The following is a 22,954-nucleotide window of genomic DNA, read 5'->3' on the forward strand; positions in this document are numbered from 1 at the left end:
CGCATGGACCGGGCAGCTATCTTCTGCCTCCCTGCTATGTGGAACGGTCGTTCTTCAAGGCCGAGGAGTCGATTGCTGTGCCTGCGCCTGAGGCCAAGGCTATTCTGGACCAGGATGTTGCTGCCCGGAGGAAAGATCTGGCCAGGGATATTGCTGCCGTCATCCGGGTGATGGAGACGGCCATGGTTCTGACCGACACTTCGGTCTCCACCGCCTCGCTGGAGGAAGCCCTTTTGCAGGTTCGGACAGAGAAGGAAAGACTATCTCAAGATCTGTCGGACTACAAAGAAGAGCATCAGCTGCAGGAAGGGCTGCGCCAGAAGCTGGAGGAGGTGGAAAGGGAGAGGGACCAGTTGAAGGCTGCCAAGGCGAGCCTGGAAGAGCAGGTGGTCGACCATCAGAAGCTGACCGAGGACAACGCCTACCTACGGGCTCAGGTTGAGTTTCTCGAGGGAAAGGTCCGTCCTCTGGCAGACGAGACCGAGGAGGAACGCGCCTTTGGCTCGCGCGGTGAGCTGCTAGGGCATATTCGGACTCTCAACCAAGATCTTGTGGCCTGCTTCAAAGAGGGTTTCGACAATGCTGTCGAGCAGCTCGGGCTTCTGAACCCTGAGTTGGTGACGGAAGGGTCGGCCTATAACTGCTGCGTCCGGGATGGAGAGATCATCTGCCCGTTTGAAGTGGAGGAGGAGCTGGGGGGAGAAGAAGAAGAAGAGGATGAAGAGGAGTTCCGAGCGGAGTCTTAGTTTATATGTTTTTCTTATCATGGCCTGCGTGCCTTATGTATTTTGGCCTTCGGGCGTTGTAATATGGCCTTCGGGCGTACTTGGCTTCGGCCACTCTTATCGTTTTTAATGCATGAATATTTTCGTTATCATTCATTGTGCTCGTTTGTGTCTGATACTTGTTTGTATGAATTCGTACTCTGCTCGACTGTGTTAATCTCCTCGGTTTAGGGAACCGACGAAGTGTCGGGCTTTGTGCCCGTGGGTATCGAAGCCCGGGTCCGTTGTTCGAACCCTGGTCCCGAGGCTTGGGTCCTCCCATCGCGAGCTGGGTGCCCTGCCAGTCTTGGTACTTCGACGTTGAGCCTTGGTCAAGATCCCAACCGTCGGGGAGGGTTGTGTTTGTTACGTGACCCCGGATCGTTCCCGGGTCTCGTGGTTCCTCCCTGGGGTTTTGGGGACGAAGAGCGTGGTCGTACCTGCCACGTCTCCCCGTGGTGTATTTAGCTGTAATATTGTCTAAGTTTTTCTGCGTTCCATGGTCGAGCGAGTTGTTCTCCTTGTAGGTTTTCTAGGTAATAGGCCCCGTTGCTCGTTTTGTCGCGGACGCGGTAAGGGCCTTCCCAGTTGGCCGCCAGTTTGCCCTCTCTCGGGTTTTTCTGGTTTCTTCTGAGGACCAGGGTGCCGACCTGGAACTCTCTTTTTATGACTTTCGCGTCATGGCGTAGTGCTATCTTTTGTTTGAGGGTTGTTTCCCGGAGAGCTGCTTCGGAACGTATCTCCTCGACTAGGTCGAGCTCGGCTCTAAGGGTTTCATCGTTCATTTCCTCGTCTAGGGGCTCCTCTGTCCTCCTCGTTGGCGTCCGTATCTCCACCGGGATGACTGCCTCGGTGCCGTAAGTTAGTCGGAACGGGGTTTCCCCGGTGGTAGAATGTGGTGTCGTGCGGTAGGCCCATAGGACGCTATGTAGCTCCTCGACCCATGCCCTCTTTGCCTCGCCGAGTCTGCGTTTGAGGCCACGTAAGATTACCCTGTTGGCCGCCTCTGCCTGCCCGTTCGTCTGCGGATGCTCGACAGACGTGAAATGCTGTGTGGTGCCCAGGCTGGCGATGAAGTCCTGGAATCCTCCGTCCGTGAACTGTGTCCCGTTGTCTGTGACAAGTGCCTGGGGTATACCGAACCGAGCGAGGATGTTGCGTTTGAAGAACCGGAGAATGTTCTGCGCGGTTATCTTAGCCAGTGCCTCCGCCTCGATCCATTTGGTGAAGTAATCCACCCCGACGATGAGGTATTTATTCTGATATGATCCGGTGACGAAGGGTCCGAGGATGTCCATGCCCCACCACGCGAAGGGCCATGGGGAAGACAGTGATTTGAGGTCGTTCGGGGGTGCGAGGTGCATGTCGGCATGTCGTTGGCATTTGTCACATCTTTTGACGTGCTCTTTCGAATCGTTTTGCATGGTCGGCCAGTAGTAGCCTGCTCGAAGGGCTTTTCGTGCGAGCGATCGTCCGCCGAGGTGCTGAGCGTTAATTCCCCGGTGTATCTCTCCAAGTATGTCGGGGACTTTCTCTTCCTCGACGCATTTGAGTAGTGGGATGGAGAATCCTCTCCGGTAGAGTTTGCCTTCGAGGAGTACGTACGAGCATGCGCGTCGTTTGACAGTGGTCGCCTCTTTCGGGTCAGCCGGGAGTTCGTCTCGTGTGAGGTAATTGTAGATGGGTGTCATCCAACAGTGGGCATCTCCAATAGCGTTGACCTCGAGTGGAGGCGGTAGTTTGTCGATGCTGGGCCGCGGGAGAATTTCTTGGATTACTGATTTATTCCCACCCTTTTTCCTCGTGCTGGCTAGTTTCGAGAGAACGTCTGCTCGTGTGTTGTGCTCGCGGGGTATGTGTTGAACTTCCCATTTTTCAAATCTATCAAGTTTTTCTTTGACGAGGGACAAGTACCCGAGGAGGTTGTCGTTCTTGGTTTGGTATTCTCCTCGCACTTGTGAGGCCACGAGCTGGGAGTCGGTGGATATTTTTACCTCTTTTGCTCCCAGGTCCTCGGCTAACCTCAGGCCTGCGAGGAAGGCTTCGTATTCGGCTTGGTTGTTTGATGTTGGGAACGCTAGCGCTAACGATACCTCTATCAGGATCCCTTCTTCATTTTCGAGGATGATCCCGGCCCCGCTGCCTGATGTGCTAGAGGCGCCATCGACGAAGATCGTCCATTTGTGGGCGCTTTCTGCTGGAGTCGGGCAGTGGGTCATCTCCGCGACGAAGTCGGCCAGCGCCTGAGCTTTCAAGGCTTTCCTACTTTCGTATTGTATGTCGAATTCGGAGAGTTCTAGTGACCACTTGAGCATCCTCCCGGCCATATCCGGGCGCCCGAGCAGCTGTTTGATTGGCTGATCGGTCCTCACCTTTATCGTGTGTGCGAGGAAATAATATCGTAGTCTCCTCGCTGCGTTGATGAGGGCCAGGGCGACCTTTTCGATTTGCTGATATCGGAGCTCGGGACCTTGGAGTGCTTTACTCGTGAAATAGATGGGCTTTTGTCCTTCGTCGGTTTCTCTTATTAGAACGGCGCTGACGGCCTCGGTCGCCACGGATAGGTATAAGTATAGGGTTTCCTTTTCTGACGGCCGTGATAAGACCGGGGGTTGGGACAGAACCTTCTTTAGATGGAGTAGCGCTTGCTCGCATTCATCGGTCCAGTCGAAGGTAGCCTCTTTGCGAAGGAGTCTGAAGAATGGCAATGCGTGCTGGGCGGACTTGGCGATGAAACGGGAGAGTGAGGCGAGCACTCCATTGAGCGACTGGATCGATTTTTTGGTTTTCGGGGTCGGAAACTCCGAGAATGCCCGGCATTTGTCGGGGTTGGCCTCGATCCCTCTTTCGGTGAGATAGAAACCGAGGAACTTGCCTGCCCGGACACCGAACGTGCATTTCTCGGGGTTGAACCTCATTTTACACTGTCTCGCCTGCTCGAATACCTTCGTAAGGTGTCGAGCATGGGTTATCTCCTCGTGTGATTTGACGATCATGTCGTCCATGTATACTTCGAGCATGTCCCCTATTTCGTCCTTGAAGACTTTGTTCATCATGCGTTGGTATGTAGCGCCAGCGTTCTTGAGCCCGAACGGCATCACGTTGTAATAGTAATTGCCCGTTGGGGTCATGAACGCTGTGTGTTTCTTGTCTGCGGGCGACATAGGGATCTGGTTGTATCCACTATATGCGTCCATGAAGGACAAGAGTTTAAAACCTGCAGAGTTGTCAACGAGCGAGTCTATATTAGGGAGGGGGAAAGCATCTTTCGGGCAAGCCCTATTAAGATCAGTATAATCAACACACATACGCCATTTTCCATTATTTTTCTTAACGAGGACTACATTAGAGAGCCAGGTTGTGTACTGGGCTTCAGAAATAAAATTTGCCTCTAAGAGGTCTTTTACAGCTCGCTCGGCAGCCTCTGCCTTTTCGGGCGATTGCTTGCGTCTACGCCGTGCTATGGGCTTGGCTGCCCGGTCTACAGCTAGCTTATGACACGCGATCTCGGGGTCCAGCCCGGGCATTTCTGCGGCATTCCACGCGAAGAGGTCGGAGTTCTCTTTGAGGCATGCTACTAGCTCTTCTCTTGTTTCCTCGGGTAGTCCCTTGCCTATCTTCACCGTCCTTTCCGGATCGTCCCCAAGAGGAATGAGTTCGAACTCCCCGTCGGGAATTGGTCGGACCGGGTGTTCGAGAGAGCGTTCCTTGGGGAACCTCCCCTCTTCGGTCTCGTCCAGCCCGATGCGACAGTCGAGGTCGATGGCGTTGACTCCTCGGGCGGGATCCTCGGTCTTGAGTTTTTTGTTGTTGCAGTTGCTCTTCGTGCTGACTACGGCCTGTCCTTTTACTGCGGCGTCGTAGCATCGTCGGGCTGCTTCGATGTCACCATGGATGGTGACCACACGTCCCAATTTGGTGTAGTATTTCATCTTCAGGTGGACGGTGGAAGGGACCGCAGTGAGTTCGGCCAGTGTCGGGCGTCCAAAGATGCAATTGTAGAGGGACGGACAGTCTACGACCAGGAATTGGATTTTGACTTCCCTGGCCGTTTCTTGTTCGCCGAAGGTGACGAGGAGCTCAACATATCCCCACGGTCTGGTTGTTGCTCCGTTGAATCCTTGGAGATCCGATCCGACGTAGGGGGCTAAGTTGGTCTTGTCTAGCTTCAGAGTCTTGAAGAGGTGGACGTACATGATATCCACTGAGCTGCCTTCGTCGACCAGGATGCGTCGTACGTCGAATCGGGCCATCTTTGCTCTTATCAATAGTGGGATGGCCGAGTTCGGGGATCCGCCCGGGAGTTCCTCCAGGAAGAAGGATATTGGGTTGGATTTCCCCCGGTATTTTGTCAATGTCGCTTTCTGCTCGGGGGCAGTCAGTAGGAGTTCGTCGAACTTACGTTTGACGGAGACGGCCGCGGATTCCCCGTTAGTTCCTCCTCCTGATATCACCAGTGTGGTAGGGAAGTCTTCCCAGGGGCTGAGTGCAGTGATCTTGCCCTCGGGCAGTGGTTCGGGGAGGCAGAAATCTTCCGGTCGTGACACGCAGAGGGCCACTTGATAGGGAGAGTTGTCGGGGGGTGTGTTTTCCCGGGGTCTCTTCTTCTCTGGCTCGTCGTGTCTGGGAGCTTCGTTCTTCCTCGTGTACTGCTTCAGGTGCCCTTCTTGGATTAAAATTTCAATCGCATCTTTCAGGTGGACGCAGTCTTCGGTCACGTGCCCGTGACTTCTGTGGAACCGGCAGTACTTTGATTTGTCGGTGTGGGGCTTTGGTGCAGACGGTTTTGGGAACCTGACCCTGCCCTGCTTAAATTCAGAGTTGATACATTCTGCGAGGATACGCTCTCGAGGAGCTGTCAGTAAGGTGTACTCGCTATATCTGCCCGCGGGGCCTCTTCCTTCCCGGAGCTCGCGAGGTCTTTCTTCTCTTCGTCTGTCTCCGTTGCGACGGGAAATGCTCGTGTCCTCGCGTTTTGAGTGCTCGGTCTCCCCAGCGTTACGTCCGCTGCGGGCATTGTGTGCCACCTGCTTTTCCTCGTATCTGATGTAGGCCTGGGCTTTATGCAGGAGCTCGTTTAAGGTGCGGGGAGGCTCGATCCCTACGGCTCTGCTAAGTTCACTGCCGGGTAAGAGACCTCTCTCGAGGAGATACTTCTTCATGTGCTCGGTGGTATCTACCTCGACAGCTTCCTGGTTGAATCGCTCGATGTATGAGCGCAGTGTTTCATTCTTCTTCTGCACTATGGCTTCAAGGGTCGCCTCAGTCTTGGGGTGACGACGGGAGGCTGTAAAGTGCCGGGTGAACATGGACCTCATGACTCTCCATGACGTAATGGACTCAGGGGCCAAGCTTTTGTACCAGGCCATGGCCCCTTTCCTGAGGGTCGTTGAGAACAGTCGGCATTTGAGGTGCCCGGTTATATCATTGCGGTAGTCGAGCATCGCGTTGACGTTGTCGACGTGATCGTCGGGATCTGTAGTCCCGTCGTACACAGCTAGGTTTGGCGGTTTCTCCATGCCTTTGGGGAGCGGGGCTTCCATTATTGCCCGAGATAGGGGGCAATGCAAATCTTCCTCGTCGCTCCTTAAGGGAGACAGTTCGTTGTTGTCGGGGCTGTGCCCGCGCCTTGGTGATGTTCTCGCTCGACCACCGTCACGATGGGCGCGTGCCCTGCTGGCGTGGGGTTCGGGAGAGCGACGTCCTCGCTTCTTCGTTGGCTCCGGACGTTGTTGTATCCTACTCACCGGCTGGGGCCGGGCCTCTTGTCGTTCGGCTTCGAGGGCCATGATTCGTTCGTGCTGCTGGTGGAGCATAGAACCGGCCTGATTGAGGGCATTCACCATGGCAATCATTACGGCGTCTCCTTCAACGGGAACGGGAATGGGATGAAATGTCTCTGCCCCTAAATTGTGGGCGTGAGAGACATCTCCGTTGTTTTGGGGCTCTGGAGACGGGGTGGATGGATGACCGTCCCGAACGTCCGCCTCATGGGATGGCGGGCCGTCGTCCATGTTGTAGTTGACGAGGGGACGGCTGTGATCGCTATGTTGTTCTCCGGCCATGTTGGAAGGACAGAAATGAATGAGCTTTTGATCCTCGTTTGATGAAGATGGGGATAGCTAGTTCCCACAGACGGCGCCACTGATCACACCTGATCAGGAGGGCCTTCCACGGTCTTGGTTAATGGGCCGGAGAATGAAATGAGAGGGGGGTGTACCTGCAAGGTGCTCCAATGCTTAAGTCAGAAAGGTACAGAATGAGGTTATCAGAGTGTGAGTTAGAATACCTGCCCCTTTGCCATGAAAGGGGTATTTATAGTGAGCCCCCAGCGCTGGGCCAAGGCTCCTAATGGGCTGGATTAGCTAGGCCCAAGGAGGAGCTGCCAGGGGACGCGTAAGAAGCGTTAAGACCTAGACCAAAGTCTGCCCCCTGGTCCAACTGCCCCTATCCCTAAGGCGACAATATAGGGGAGTTGGGTGACGTGGTGAGTGGGATGCCGTTAGGGCTCTGCCCGACACAACTGAGGTGCCCGCGACGTGGGCTGACGGTGAGTGGATGGAGATCGTATGAGGAGGACCCGCTCGCTGTCCGACACGTGTTTAAGGGGTCGGGGAGACGTTCGTCGGGCGGACTGTCGTCCACCTGACGTATCCTCGTGGTCGTGCGGACATGGTCGTTTGGATGTGGGCTTGGCGAGCATTGGGCCGTGCCGTGCCAAGGGTCATGGCCCAGTCCGGAACAATTTCTATATCAATTCATCAAAAAATCTAAAAAAAATTATAATAGTTAATGATAAAATTTATGGATTAAGTGAGTCTGGATCTCTTATCCATTAAAATATATTATTTTGGACTGATTTGGATGTGTTTGATCGGATTTTATGGATTTTGATTAACCAACCCACACTCTTGCCGTGCTTTACTGCAGAATGGATCAAGTGTTTAGGATTTAGGTGCTATAATATATCCGCCCCATTTTTTTAACTTTTGCGAATGCAAATATTTGTATGATTTTTTGAATTTTTAAATTTAAAAAGTATAGTGTCCATACACCCATCCCATTTCACCTTCTCTTTTTTCGGAGCAGGCCTATGTCCGCCATGCTCTACGCTGCCCAGTTTTTTTTTTCAGACTTTTCCGTGACGGAATTAAATGAGACATGTCTGGTTGGAACACCTAATTTTAGAATAACAATCATGTTTAGACTCAACTTAGATTTTATGTAAGGTAGATTTTTAGAAAAGCTACCTTTGGGCAGACGATAATTCTTAGCCCCTCTATGCCATGCCCTACTATTGAAAATTATTTTTTTATATGTTCCATTCTAAAAATTATTTTTCAATCTACCCCTTTTCCAGTTAGAGCTCGTCACTTGAAGTGACGAGGGGATGAAGATGTTTTTTCGCTGTGTGAGCTCGTCACTTGAAGTGACGAGAAGATGAAGCATTTTGTTTTTTTATTTTTTAATATTTTAAATAGTTTATTAAATACTAATAATAATTAATATAATTGATTTTTAATTATTAGTTCCATATTTAATTAATATAATTAATTTAATTAAAAATAATAATAATTTTTTTATAAAAAAATATTTAAAATCAATAGTAAATAATTATAGTTTTTCATGATAATAAAAAAATTGTGATAACATTATTTTTAAAATATTAATAATAAAAATGAATAATTTTTAGAATATTAATAATAGAATGGAGCATTATTTCAATAGTAGGGCATTTGAAGCAAAAACTCCCCCATAATACTTAATCCTGACTTTATTTAAATTAATTATTAAAGAATAGCGCACAGTATAATAGCTGGAGGCCAATCAGTCGTTTTTAATTTCATTATATTATTTCAATCATAATGCATTAGGTAAATTTTGCAACGAAACCCCACCTATGATGAGGACAAGAAAAGGAAAGAGCAACAATTTGTTTTCTAGTGTCGTACAAATGGATCAACAGACAAAATAATAGACATTTACCTGCTAGGAATTTCTTTAATATTATCCTGCACTGCCATAATCAAAGTTACTGATAAGATAAGATTTCATGTGGATTATTGATTTGATTTCAAACTATATATCATATCATCAACCAATGCACCGTGGGAAACGGGAATTCACAACAATGTTGCTGGTATATTATTACATAACTTGGTGTTTCTCACACAAACACCTTATTCCATGCCAGATAACTTGGTGTTTCTCACACAAACACCCTTATTCCATGCCAGATTTTAGAAATATGATTAACTATCACAGCTTTGAAGGTGGTTGATACCAGCCCCACGGCTCATCCGATGTATACCTAGTAACTTGCTTCACACTCAAGTAGTTCTCAAGTCCCCTGAATCAGAAAACAACAACAAAAATTCAGACTCCACTTCTCAGATTTCTTATTAAAGACATATAGCTGATTTTAGGAATCAAGGTTCATACCATTCTCCTAATTCGCGGCCAAAGCCGCTACGTTTAATGCCTCCCCATGGAGCTTGGATGAAGCTTGGCTGAGCACAATTGATCCATACAATTCCAGCTTGAATAGCCTGCAAAAATCAATACAAAGTTTAAACCATCAAGTTAGTAGAAATCTAATCATTTTGTTGTTTTATAGGATGATAATATCTTGGATTAGTCTAACCTTAGATAGACGCTCACATCTTTCTAAATCGTTTGACATTACAGCAGACCCCAAACCATAGCTGTGAAATATCAAGTTTGAAGCATTGGCATCAATCCACAAGTGAAGAAAAACATGGTTTAGAAGTGAAATTAATATCAGCTCATCAAACTCACTGAGTGTCATTTGCGAGATTAATAGCTTCTTCCTCGGTGCTAAATGTTTTCACGGCGAGTACAGGTCCAAATACTTCTTCTCTCCAAATTTGCATCGAGGTGGTCACATCGGTTATGATGGTTGGTTCAACAAAATATCCCTTCTTTAAATGCTGCCATTGAATTTATAAAAAACAAGTTATTGTTTCTCATGACAAATGCAGAAAAACTGAACCAAGTACATACATTCGGGGATATAATCATACCTCGGGTCGACGGCCACCAGTCAAAATTGTTGCACCCTCACTCTTAGCCGATGAGATGCAATTCAATACTTTCTTATACTGAATCATATAAGAAAGATAAGTAAGACTCAATTGCCTCTTTCAATCTCTCTACGAATAACTGATGTGTGATTTTAACATCATGTGGTAAGCTAAGTAACATCTCATGTATACAGAATTGATAAACAGAAAAACATACCTGTGCTTCACTGACAATAGGTCCAAGCCTGCAACCTTCTTCCAACGGATCCGAAATTTTGATGTTTTCGGCCCATTTGACAAGTTTATCCACAAATTCTACGGCTATACTTTCCTGAAACAGTAAAAGTGTTTAACTTAAACAATTTTTTAAAAGTCAAAGCAAATGGAATTGCTACAAGGTTTTCAGACAAAATTCTACCAGTGTAAGAAAATCTAATCCTACCATTTATGCAGAAGAAGAAAAAAAGAAAAAAAAGCCACAAATGCATGTTTTCGAACATGTTTATGGTGATTTTTGATTCAATTTTGGCAGTAACAGAACATGAACATGATGAATTGTTGACGGAATAGGGAACTTAAGAGCATCTATAACTTACGTGCACAATAAGTCGAGATGTTGCGCTGCATATCTGACCATTAGTAAAGAAACAGCCAAAGACAGTCCACTCAGCAACTAATTAATGATGGAAGACAGATCAGTAAATTATAAACGGCATATGAGCAAATGTTTTGGAACATGCCATAGGTTTCGGATACCCAAAATTCGCAATACAAGAAATCAAAATACGTGCGGTTCATAAAATGTGATGCCAAAATGCAAGAAAATGTGATTCCATAAATACATATTTGCGAAGGTACACCAACCCTTATCAAGGTCAACATCCTCAAAAACAACGATCGGGCTCTTTCCACCAAGCTCTAGTGAAACAGGCTGCACACAAGAAATCACAAAAGGAGAAAGATTAATAACAATAATAACGAGAGAAAAAACAGAAAGGTTCCTATCTTTTCTTTGCATACCTTGACTAGCTGTGCCGCAGTTGTCATAATCTTGCTCCCAGTTGCTGAGCTACCAGTAAAAGAAATCTATCAAAATAGAGGGCACAATGGTACAATATCTTAGCATACTCAAAAACATCAAGATAACAACACTTGCGAGATATACAACAAGATCTAGCTTTAGAAGTTTCAAACCTTATCTACATCAGGATGGGATGCCAAAGAAGCACCGGCTTCATGGCCTAATCCAGTGACAATATTTAAAACACCATGAGGAAGACCAATTTCTTTGCATATTTCACCTAACTCCAAACAGGTCCTAAAATTATAAACCATAAGAAATCATGATATATCAACTTAACAGAAATAATGCTCAAGTTTGTAATAGTTGATAAGAACATACACAGATGCCAATTCAGACGGCTTCAATATTGCAGCACAACCAGCCGCCAGAGCCGGAGCAATTTTCCAAGTTGCCATTAAGAAAGGATAGTTCCTAATATATAACATCAATTACATGGATTACCAGAAAAAATATTCATAAGCTACAAAAATGAAGAAAAAGAAGATACCATGGAGTTATTAACGCAACAACACCAATAGGCTCCTTGAGAATATAGCTTTTGAAGGTATCCATAGGAAGAGATATAGGAGCTTTTTGCTTTGAATCCAACTCTTCAGCAAGCCCAGCATAGTACTCAAAACAAGCAACAACATCATCCTAGATAATCAAACCACAAAAGGTCCAATCCTATGTAAGCAAACAATGAATGGTAACATGTTTTTTCTATAATAAGTAGTCAAATACTAATTACCAGATCCGCTAGTGCTTCCTCCAGCGGTTTTCCACAGTCAATTGATTCCAGCTTCCCTAGTTCATTCTTTTTCTCTTTTATCTGTGACAAATGAAAAGAAAAAAAGGACAAGACACGCACAATTAGTCCTAAAATTGAAAGTATCCATAATCTGGTGCTGTAATCCATGAAGAACAAAAATAGAAAAAAAGAATTAGAAACCTTAGCAGCAATGGCTCGAAGATAGCGAGCACGAAGAGAGCCAGAAGCAGCAGACCAATCTCTACCATTGTTTCTGGAAATGGCTCTTTTAGCAGCATCCACAGCAAGATCAACATCTTCCTTAGTTGCAGCAGGTATATCTCCTGCATGTGTATCAATCAACCATGCACATAACTTATAAGTAGTTATTTATTATAATAAGTGCTAAAAAGTGATAGTATATTGCAATGTAAGATGAGATGGATTAAGGTACCTATGATGTTTTCAGTGGAAGGATTGATGTTTGGAATCCTTTTGTTGAGGATAGGAACTCTCCACTCTCCATCTATGAATAATTGTCTACTTGATACTGTGATTGCCATTTTTTTTTGGATCTGGATCCTCTGCAGCTAATTCAAATAGGTATATAATTGGATTTGGAAAGAGATAATATTGAGGAAGGAAAGGACAAAAATGACCTCCAAAATACACTAACTACACACTGACTGCATGGGATTAAATTCCCTTTTTTATGGGAAAGGTTTAGGTACCTTTGTGTGCCTCTAATGTCTTTAGTGTATTTAGGAGACAAATGAATAAATAAAAAGAACTGTTTTGATGAGAGAGAAATAACGATTAAGAAAGAGATAGAGTCATGAAAGACACCAAAGTTAAAAGCTAGCAAACCCATGTATTTAGGTTTAGTGCATTATGAAACTTGGTTTAGATGAGAGAAACATGATTTAGTATAGAGATATAGAGAGAAAGGTAGCAGATCTTGGTCCTTTTTTTCCTCTCTGTCACGTATCTTTCTTTCTGTTTTCAAGGATTGGATCAGTAATGATATGATATAATAATTAATCATAATAGTAAAGTTGATGTCACGTCATTTTCATCACGTTTTTTTAATTGAATATATGGATATGGATGTTATATTTTAGGATAAATATGTACATCGTCCCTTGTAAATAATTTATTAATTTGTATAATTTTGATTTCTATCGTCTAATTATTCTAACCGAAGCTGACACGTGGCAAGCAAATTTTTTAATTAAATAAGAATTAGCAAATACCACATATTTATTTATTAATAACGAAATAGTTATTTATTTTATTTAAATAAAAATCGAATTCATCTTCGTCTTCGTAACACAACCCCCAACTTCTTCTTTATCTTCGTAATGCAACAACTTCATCTCCTTCAATATTATCACAACTAAGCTTCATCTTGTTTTTTCATGTCGCCTAGCAAAACAAGGGCTACGAAATCTAATATGATGTCTTCCTCATCCGTAAAAAGTTGTCCAGGATGATTGTGTGATTGTGGAGCTCTTATAATCTCATTCCATTTTGACAGATGTTACATGTGATCTATTCATATGGGATGAAGATTTGATTGAAGAAGAAGGTGGTAATTGCGTTGGAAATGTAAATGACAACAAATTGAAGGATTTGGAAGTTGTGGAACTATTGAGGAGTTGTTTCAAGCTTTAAAGAAGAAGAATAAGAAGTTGCAGACGAAATTGAATTCAAAGGTTTAAGTTGGGAAAATCAAGTTGTTCTATTTTATAGTTTCTCTTATGATTAATATGTACTTCTTGTTAAATGTAATTGGTGAAAGAGTCATCTTTATATACTAGAGTCTAGAAATATGATGTAATATTGTTCATTAGGTTTTATATACCGGATGTTGTTTATTGTGTATCGGATGTTGTTCATTATTTATGAGCAATCTTTGTGTACTACAAGTGTGTTGTAATTTTCACAATTATGGTTGCAAAACTATTAAAATTGACATGAATTTGGCATAATTTTGCTATACTTTTGCTTAAAGTTGTTATAAATTGGACATGAAGTTGGCATAATTTTGCCTTAAATTGTTATACCATCACCTAAAAGAGGTTCATTACATCTTAATACCTAAAATTGTTATAACATCTTAATAAATAACATCTTAATAACAATGCCTTAAACAAATTCATTACATATCATGTTTCGCACAAACAACTTAATACCATTGATACAACAACTTAATACATCTTCTTGAAATATTACAAACATGTTCTTGAAACATTATAAACATGTTCTTGAAACATTACAAATATTTCAAAATATCAGAAAATGTCATCCCAACTCTTCTTTGTCTTGTCACTCCCACTGCCACATATTGAAGTATCCTCCTAAGGAATTACAAGAGGATCTTTTGGATGCTTTCCAGACGTCACAATTTTCTTGTTTGAGATGTTCCTCTCAAAATCATCTTCAATCCCCCCCCCCCCCCCCCCCCTTCAACCCCTCTCTTACATTCTCCATGAATGTTGCTTCAATTTCATTTGGTTTGAACTCAATATAGATTTGTACCTCACATTTATAATGCTTAACATATGCAACTAACTCATGTGCATCTCCATCATCCCTAAAGATTTTTAGATCATCTTTTAAACTACCAACATCATGTTTCCACCATATTTTCACATCCTTAAATTCAAACTCTGAATCCATTTATTAAACCACATGCCTAAAAAAATGACCAAAAATCAGGATCTTGACCACTGAATACATTCACTTCCCCACCCTCGTACCTTAACATATGATCTTTTACAAAACAATCCTTGGTGTAGAATACTACCTAAAATAAACTCATGCTTATACATAACAAATGGGATAAATTCCAGTCAAACAAATGGGATAAATCAATAAATTATATAACATAACACAGTTAATACAACTAGGACCCATAATTAACAATATAATACGATTTTGGGAAGATAAACCCTAGGTTAATATTCAATTAAAAAGTTGGGAATTAAGAAACATATGGACTTACCTGCGTTTCAAACAATAGGGACTACAACCTTTCACCCAACACGATTCTGGGACCACATCAAAAAAGAAGAAACACTTTTGGGACCATCAAAATGAGAAACAAACATGCAACCAAAACATTAGGATACATTTATTGTTCCACTACACGAGTTCTGCGACAAAAACGATGAGTTTTATGGTAATGGCGATGAACATACCTTTAAGGAAGACAACAACGATGAACGATTATGCGAGAGTGAATAGGGAGAAACCAAGGGTGTGTTTGTTTCAAGGTTTTAAAAAATATTCCTGGGAATATTGTCATGGGAATGCAACATTCCCATGTTTGATTCAATTTTTTAAAAATTATTCCAAGGTATATTTTATTCCCAGGAACTTTATTTTCACATGGTTCTTTTATTTTTATTCCAAGGTTTAAAGGGTGGGAATCCAACATTCCCATGAGAATAAAATTCAACTAACTACAACTCCCCACTACTACTCACATTTATTTATTTATTTTATTTTTTATAATTTTTAAATTAAATAAATATTATAAACATTCCTAGGAAATTTAGTTTTTACCAAACACTTGGATAGTAATATTATTCCAAGTAATAATAATGATGGGAATAAAATTCCAAGGAATGTTACTTCTAAACTTGAAACAAACACATCCTTAGGTTTTTTTTTACTTAAGTCTGAGTTTTTCAAATTGATTTATAAAATGAATTAATATCGTAACGTTATAACTACTTGGAAACGTGACATTTATTAATTTCTATTTAATTAAAAAAATGTCATTTATCAGTACACATCAGTATCTGTTAGCGCAATTGGACGGAGATATCCAAAAATATGGACGAAAAAACTTTATAAGGATCATTCTTCGGATTATTTTTTTTGTAGAAATTAAAATTGAAATATGGATTATTTATAGATACGAAAACATATTTTTAACCTTATATTTTATAATGTCATATGTTATCATTGAATTGTCATCCATTCATTTGAAAAAAGATACAATTTCTATACTTTATTTTATTTATGATATATTAAGCCATAATTGAATGTCCTTAAAAAATTATCAAGGTAAATAAAATTTTAATTAAAAAACTTCATCAAAAGTAATAATAACTTCAAATTACTTTATAAGCTATGAATACTTTAAGAAAATAGAGAGAAAACAATGAATAAAGGAAAAATAATGAATAAGAGTTGTGTTATGCTGACATTAAATTACTTACACTTAATTTAGGGATGGACAAATTTGAACTGCAGATTGAAACTGACTGATTCATTATCTTTTTTGTGTAAATAGATTGAATCGGGTCGGGTGTCAGATTGATTCGATTGCTTAATTTGGATAATATAAGATTGTTTCGGTCAGACTCAGATGATTATTTTGGATCCGTCGAAAATCGAAACCAATTGAACCTAATTAATATATATTTTATTATTATAGGATTGACTCATTATAGAAATGAGGTTGATAACGTTGTCAGATTATTATCATTTTTATAATCTAATGATGATGTTATGTATTCACAAGAATACAAGACATGCGATAAAAATTTTTGAGAATTTTTTAGTTTGTGGTTTAAAGCATGATAATGAGCAATTTAATGTCAAATGATATTGAAAATATTATCACCTAATAATACAAATTTTCAATAATACAAAAAAATCTTCTTCTTTAAGTATTCTAAGATTTAATTTAAAAAAAAAAATGTTTGCGAATTTTATAAAAAACAGTCATTTTTTAATAAATATTAATAAATCGATCCGATTTATTCGAATCCGTCAAAAACCAAAAAGATATCGATCGAATCAGATCTTAAAAATGAAACCATAATTTACATCGTATATTAATTTTGGATCCGAACCCGATCGATTGTCTAGCCCATACACGGTAACTTTCTCAAAGCATTTTAAGGTCTGTTTAGTTAGGAGTAAATGGAAGGGAGTGGAGAGAATATTTAATAGTTTATGTGTTTGGTTGAAATTTTAAGGGGGGAGGGGACTGTAGATGGAAGAGACCAAAATCCCCCTGGATTACTTATTACTTCCCTTGATTTGGGGTTTTTTTTTTTGGAGGGAGAAGGAATATGTTTCAATTTAATTATAATTATATTTACATATTTACTCTTATTTATTTATTTAAATATAATTTTAACTTATTAAAATGTTAAAAAAGTCAAATTTGAACAAATTTTATCTTCCATTATATTTGTTGTATGTTTAAATTTTTTTATTTTAATCTTACATTTTACATTTTTTTTCAAATAATCAATTTTTTCAATTAAAATTCTAAAATAACCATTTTTTCAAAATATTTACTAAACTAACCATTTTTCAAAAGACATCTAACCTGGGCGTCGGTTGCTTTGGCGCATCCAATGAAAATGTTATTCATTGGCGTCACATGCAATGGCGCATGCATGTGAAGGCGCCACATGCAATGGCGCATGCATGTGTAGGTCGTGTGTAGGCGCCACATGTAAAGGCGCATGCATAATGCACTCTATGCGTGTGTCAATTCATGTGGTTAATGCTCCACCACTTCATCTATAAATACAACATCACCCTCCCATGATTTTTCATACAACTTCTTACCATCTCCTTCCATTTTCCTTCAATCTCCTTCAATTTTCTTTAAAATGTATGCATATTCATACTTGTGTCCTTATATTCACAAGAGAAATGTCGATTTAATCTTTTCAGCAGTGCAACCTTCGATGAAGATCCGACTTTGGAATGTAGATACGTTTGAACATCTTAACAGGACCTTGAATCGTTGGTTAGATGGAGACATTGCAGCTGGTGAAAGGATCATAAGGATTTAATGTCTTGATATGACGTTCAACCAAAATGGAGAAGTTCGTTTCTGGGTCAATATTAAAACTGACAGAGATGTTCACATGATGATGTATACTTCTCACAAAATTGTTTTGATGGTTTAATCCCATAGTTATGTTGTTTATGTGTTGTATTTGTTTGTGATGTTATTTTATTTGTTGTAGTTTCTTGTCTTATTATTTAATTATTATATTTGTTCTGCTTATCATACAAAATGAATGTTGTTTTTAATATAAAGCAAAAGAGTTACAACTAAAATTATCTTGTTGTGCTTGTTCCAACACTGGGACAGTTAGTATGATTATGATCGGGTTGGCGACATGAACTACATAATTTAACCATTTTGTTCATCGTATTCATTTCGGTTCGAATACGGGTGTTGTTTGGGCGGTCCTTTTTCTTTCTTCGCATTATTTCACTATGTCAGAGAATGTCACATTGATATGCAGACCAGTAATCCTCTTTTGTTACCATCGAAAAGCTAATTTTGTAAACATTGCAAAGGTTTATGACTTTGTAAACGTCAGATAGTAAGTTGGAAGGATCTTGTCGAACTTATAAACATGTTGCTATGACATTGGAGCAGGGCATATGAAAGGCTTGAAACTTTCCGCAGTCACACCACCGTCTATCTAGTTTCACTCGATAGTATCCCCCCGACAATGCCTTCATTGTGATCCATTGACTCAACAACATTATATCAACCTTTGGTATGGTCAAACACCGTGACCATATGTGTGTTAGCTTTGGCAATTTCTTCTTTAACGAATTTCATTGAAGCATCACTAAACAACTGCCCAGATTGTAACACTGAACTCCATTTGGAACGTCTAATCTCAAACAGTGTCCCTAGCCTAAAATAGGTTGATTGCACTAAAGCCCATATTACTCTACTTTTGATTTTAAAAAAATTATCCAATTACATATCCTCTAATCATGTCAAATTATTATACAGTTTATCTGGAGGCCGTATCTAGGTCTTGATCATCAGGTTAACCATGATGATGTTTTAGTTTGGACAACAAAAACATCAATCATCTGATTCACTACTGTGGAGATGCACCAGAGTGACCGTATAAAACTGCAGTTCGACATGCAACAACAAATTCTAGAACCTCCAATGTGTTTGGGAGATTGGCATCAATAAAGAGTCGATGAATAATGGGATTATTCTGATTGGAGAGACTTCGCAAAAGAGATGTGTCGTCATTGGAGGAATCGACGACAACACATCTTAAACGAACTGGTCATACATGGTGCTAGACCAACTCAACATTATATGGTATGGTTTAGGTCGGTTATAACACTACGGTTTGTGTCTGAGCCAAGGTATTTGATTGATCCGCACCAACGAGCTTCGCCATCAAATGCCCAACAACAAATCTCCGCCTAAGAACAATGTCAACTCATCCAAACCTAACAACCAACCTCGCACCATCACCCTATCATATACACCCAACCACCAAACATTCAACCTCGCAACCAATTCATGCTACACACCCAAACTCAAAACCAGGAACCCAACCCTAACCACCAACAACCATACGCAGCGACCGCATTTGTTTATAGCCCAAATGATTTATACGATTTAACCTCAAGCCATTGTAGCCCTCCACTTATGAGCACTCAAACATCTCATCGCCACAATATCCAACCATTATTTGACTTTAATACACCACAGGAACCATTGCTTTATTTTCAAAACGATTCAATGTCTAAATTCGGGCAATCAACCCGTCCACAAAGCACTCAACCACAACGATCCAACTACGACAACATGGGCATCAAAGTCAATTATGGAAGCACCGTTGGCGACAACCCTTCATCTATTGGGGAAAATGATGACAAATATGTCAAATACCGTTGGATCTTCCACCGGACCTTCACACCAGCCACCATTGCATCAGTCATCACTCAAAGACTCCAAATACCTCAGGAAAATCGTTGTAGACCTCGAAGGCAGGCTAACGCACCAGGATGTGTAATAGGGGGGCATTTCAATCGGACAGATCATTGATTTTCTTGTCAATTATTATATATTATAACTTTATATTATAATATTAATAATTATTTTTCATTTATAAGTACAATTTTTTTTAAAGAATTAGATAGAGCATGTGTCACATGCAATGACGCATACACATGATGTATTGTATGCATGCTCAATTGCATTGACTTCATTGCATGCATGCGCCAATGGTATGGGTGCCTATGCTCAATGAGAAAATATATACGCCAGTCCAACTGGTGCATGCTTCATGAAAGGTGGTTATTCCGATAAATATTTTGAAAAAATGATTATTTTAGCATTTTAATTGAAAAAATAGGTTACTTGAAAAAAATCTACTTTTTAATTATCATAATTTTTTATAATATTTTTTGTTAGATTTTTTTATATTTAATAATCTTTTTAAAATTATATATTATAACCGTTACATTTTTATAATATCTCCCCATGTGAATCAAATATATTTGTAAATAAAATGATTCCCTTCCTCCGGCCTAAGGGTGTACAACGACCGGGTTAGACATGGTTTGACTCAACCTGTTATCCAACCCGTTCAAACTTCAATGGATTCGGTTCTTTGTCCAACCCGTAGTTTCATTATCAAAATCGACCGAAACAAATCGACCGAAACTGACAAGTTCATTTATGGGTTGGATTTGTGGGTTTTGTTTCAAATAAAAAATATAATTTTATGATTCTTTTTGTCAGTTTAAAAAAATGTAACACAACTCAATAATACAATCATACTCATTTGTAACACTCAAATTCGACAAAACGCATCATATAATACCTATAAAAATTCATCAACATGACATAAGGCTTGATAATAGTATAAAATTCAACAAAATACGTTATTTTTCATAAAATACATAAGTTGGAAAAAATACAAAAAAAAAATAAGAAATTATATTTAATCTTAGAATTACATAAAATCATTAGTCTAATAGTATTATTTGCGGAGAATAATTTTTTTTTTTGAAAAATTATGGTTATTAGTAAGATATTAATTTTATATTTTTATTTAAAATAATAATAAAACTAATAACAAATTACTAAAGTCACGTTAATGAATTCAACGGGATCCGTGATTTGCAAATCTCAAACTCGACCCGAACTAAAACTATAAAAAAAAATTATGGATTTGATTGAGTATACTCCAAAATGAGTTAAGATAATTTATGAATTGACTCGGTTTGAACTAGTGGCTTTGTGGGTCAATTCAGATTCATGAACACTTCTACTCTTACGTCTTCATATTTTGAACTAAACATATGTAATTAAAAATCTCTCTCTTCTTCTCTCTTCTTCTCTCTATTGAACCAAAAAGATATGTGATACAAAAACTATGAAAAAAAAGGAAATATTAAAAAACAATGATAGATTACTTATATACACTTCTATTTATTAACTTTTATTATTATTCAAATAAGATATTTTTTATTAGAGAGAATAATATGATACATACATACGTGACATTAAAAAAAAACTGTGCCAAAAAATTTGAAATTTTTTAACTTTTTGTTTGTTTATTATTATTATTCCTTAGAATATAAATTTGAAACCTTTCCTGGCACGCCGGTGTAACCCAAATTAAAGCGATTCTCGTGTCGGGGAAGTGGGGAGGCTGATCTGCGTCACCGCCGGTGTAACAACAGAGGGGCCAATTCTCTCGGACATGAGAGGTCTAAAAGGCCATTGAGACAAACCACAGCTAAGACATGAGCGACAGAGAGGGCAGTTAGGGTGTGAACAAAGCCAAATATCAATACAACGGAGATGAAACGTATGCGAACAAAGAGGAAGAGTACGAACATAATCATCGTCTTTAAATTCAACCAAGCAAACAGCACAATCACGTGAACATTCTTTTTCTTCATTGTAATTACTACTCGTAGAATAGATAAATGATGGAATTATGTTTATAACTGACTCGTTTAAACCCTGTGTGTGGCGGCGGGACCGGGACTCCGTCGCTGTTGGCGGTAAATCAGTGACATCGCCGGAGGAGGATGGAGGGAAAAACATTCTGTATTTGAGCCATCGGTAACAGATTACAAAGAAGAAGACGGTGCCAAGAAAAAGAACCAGTATTACTATGAGGAGTGGAATGAAATCTTGAAAGAGTGACCATGGAGACAATGATAGAGCATCCATAAAACTGAATATCTTAAAGAGAGAGTAGAATATGGTTTTCTATTTTATGAAAAATATTTTTAGATTCATATTTTATACATATGGTGAATTCAATAAATAATTAAAATGAATCTGAACCGTTAAAAAATCTTAATAATAAGCAAAAATGGATCTCCATGGATTATATGACATATATTTTTAGAAAACTTCTTACCAGAAATTAATTATATGGGTGGCTGAGTTGGAGGATAAGCATGTTAACGGGTTTGTTAGTTTTTCTAGGTCTTGGTTTTAATAGTTTATTTAATAATAAATACATACCAAAGTTGTACCAAAAAATAAACACTTACCAATATTAAATAGGATGGAATCTGAAGCGTCCAAAAATGCTCAATAATATTTTTATTACTAGACTGAATGTAGAAAATTCAAATTAGTTATTTTCTTTTTTTTTTGGAAAAAGATTGTCACGAGGTATTAAAAAAAATTATATGATCGAATTACCTATCAATTAAAGTAAAATATAATTATTTGAAATTTTGATTAAGGTTTCAACGTTAAAATTAGTGAAACCACAAAACATGAATATAAAAAATGTCCTAAAATAAATATTCTCTTTCAACTTAATACTCCCTCGGTCTTAAAATATAATAAGAGAAAAAATAAAAATTATATTTAATAAAAAAGATTAAAAAATATAATAATTTGACTAAGATTTTGTTGAGATAAATTATTTTAAAAGATGTAAAAATAATTCTTATTGGTCGTTGGTTATAGAAAAGATGAGAAAGAAAGTAAATTAAATACAATTTGTATTTAATTTTATTTTGAAAAGGATAAAAAATTATTTTTTTTCTATTATATTTTGAGACAAGAAAAATGTATTTTTATTCTTTTATATTTAGGACGGAGGGAGTATTAATTTTATCACTCCAAATTAAATATATTCTACGAGTTTATGATAAAAATAATAAATCAATACATGAAAATGATATTTTAGTCAAATTCTAATTCTCGCTCTCTCTAATGCATATAGTGACCATGAGACCATTATTTCTATCAAGTCTAACTTTTTTAACACGTTGAAATTAGATAGTTTGTTTTCACCACGATTATATGGCCTTGAAAATAAGACCTAAACCCTTTTATGACGAAAATTGAATGGGAGGCGTGTGTCAAAAAAATTCAAACCCCCTTAGTGACAAAGTTTGACGGAATGAACAACCCTCGGGAGCATGTTGCCTCCATCAACAATCAGATAATTATCATCAGCACTAGTGATTCTTTAAAGTGCAAGCTACTCTCTAGAACCTTAAAAGACACCACATTTAGGTGGTACATGAACTT

At 39.6% G+C, this 22,954-nt stretch overlaps 3 protein-coding genes across 5 annotated transcripts; all 3 read right to left on the minus strand.

The window, feature by feature from the left end:
* Positions 1-1,228: 1,228 nt before the first annotated feature.
* On the minus strand, positions 1,229-6,829 carry LOC127080037 (uncharacterized). Its single transcript, XM_051020372.1, has 2 exons — positions 3,137-6,829; positions 1,229-1,891 (listed from the first exon to the last, which is right to left on the minus strand). The coding sequence occupies exons 1-2, from the start codon at positions 6,827-6,829 to the stop codon at positions 1,229-1,231; spliced, it is 4,356 nt and encodes a 1,451-aa protein (XP_050876329.1).
* Positions 6,830-8,830: 2,001 nt separating this feature from the next.
* On the minus strand, positions 8,831-12,619 carry LOC127083580 (aminoaldehyde dehydrogenase 1, peroxisomal). Of its 3 annotated transcripts, none has more exons than XM_051023896.1 (16): positions 12,354-12,619; positions 12,077-12,212; positions 11,824-11,966; positions 11,623-11,703; positions 11,380-11,528; positions 11,211-11,303; positions 11,003-11,126; positions 10,829-10,894; positions 10,673-10,739; positions 10,405-10,481; positions 10,026-10,139; positions 9,809-9,886; positions 9,564-9,715; positions 9,409-9,469; positions 9,207-9,313; positions 8,832-9,114 (listed from the first exon to the last, which is right to left on the minus strand). In XM_051023896.1, exons 2-16 carry the CDS (start codon positions 12,183-12,185, stop codon positions 9,024-9,026), a joined length of 1,512 nt encoding a protein of 503 aa, XP_050879853.1. In that variant the 5' UTR covers positions 12,186-12,212; positions 12,354-12,619; the 3' UTR covers positions 8,832-9,023. The 3 variants fall into 3 exon arrangements, with proteins under 3 accessions (NP_001413814.1, XP_050879853.1, XP_050879852.1); XM_051023895.1 differs by having other exon boundaries at positions 12,077-12,206; positions 12,354-12,588; NM_001426885.1 differs by having other exon boundaries at positions 8,831-9,114; positions 12,077-12,377.
* An 8,445-nt stretch (positions 12,620-21,064) lies between these two features.
* LOC127080038 (RING-H2 finger protein ATL65-like) lies at positions 21,065-21,499 on the minus strand. The gene has a single exon (XM_051020374.1). It carries the CDS (start codon positions 21,497-21,499, stop codon positions 21,065-21,067), a length of 435 nt encoding a protein of 144 aa, XP_050876331.1.
* Between the last annotated feature and the right edge of the window lie 1,455 nt (positions 21,500-22,954).

This window comes from Lathyrus oleraceus, chromosome 5 (assembly GCF_024323335.1).
Source record: "Lathyrus oleraceus cultivar Zhongwan6 chromosome 5, CAAS_Psat_ZW6_1.0, whole genome shotgun sequence".
NCBI lineage: Eukaryota > Viridiplantae > Streptophyta > Magnoliopsida > Fabales > Fabaceae > Lathyrus > Lathyrus oleraceus.

Coding starts and splice junctions, on each gene's coding strand:
- LOC127080038 (XM_051020374.1), bottom strand. CDS start 21,499: ATGTTTTTCCCTCCATCCTCCTCCGGCGATGTCACTGATTTACCGCCA.
- LOC127083580 (NM_001426885.1), bottom strand. CDS start 12,185: ATGGCAATCACAGTATCAAGTAGACAATTATTCATAGATGGAGAGTGG. Junction 9,887..10,025: donor CTATTGTCAGTGAAGCACAG/GTATGTTTTTCT, acceptor TATATGATTCAG/TATAAGAAAGTATTGAATTG. Junction 9,716..9,808: donor CTGGTGGCCGTCGACCCGAG/GTATGATTATAT, acceptor ATTCAATGGCAG/CATTTAAAGAAGGGATATTT.
- LOC127080037 (XM_051020372.1), bottom strand. CDS start 6,829: ATGGCCGGAGAACAACATAGCGATCACAGCCGTCCCCTCGTCAACTAC. Junction 1,892..3,136: donor TCCTCGCACACACGATAAAG/GTGAGGACCGAT, acceptor GGTATACCCCAG/GCACTTGTCACAGACAACGG.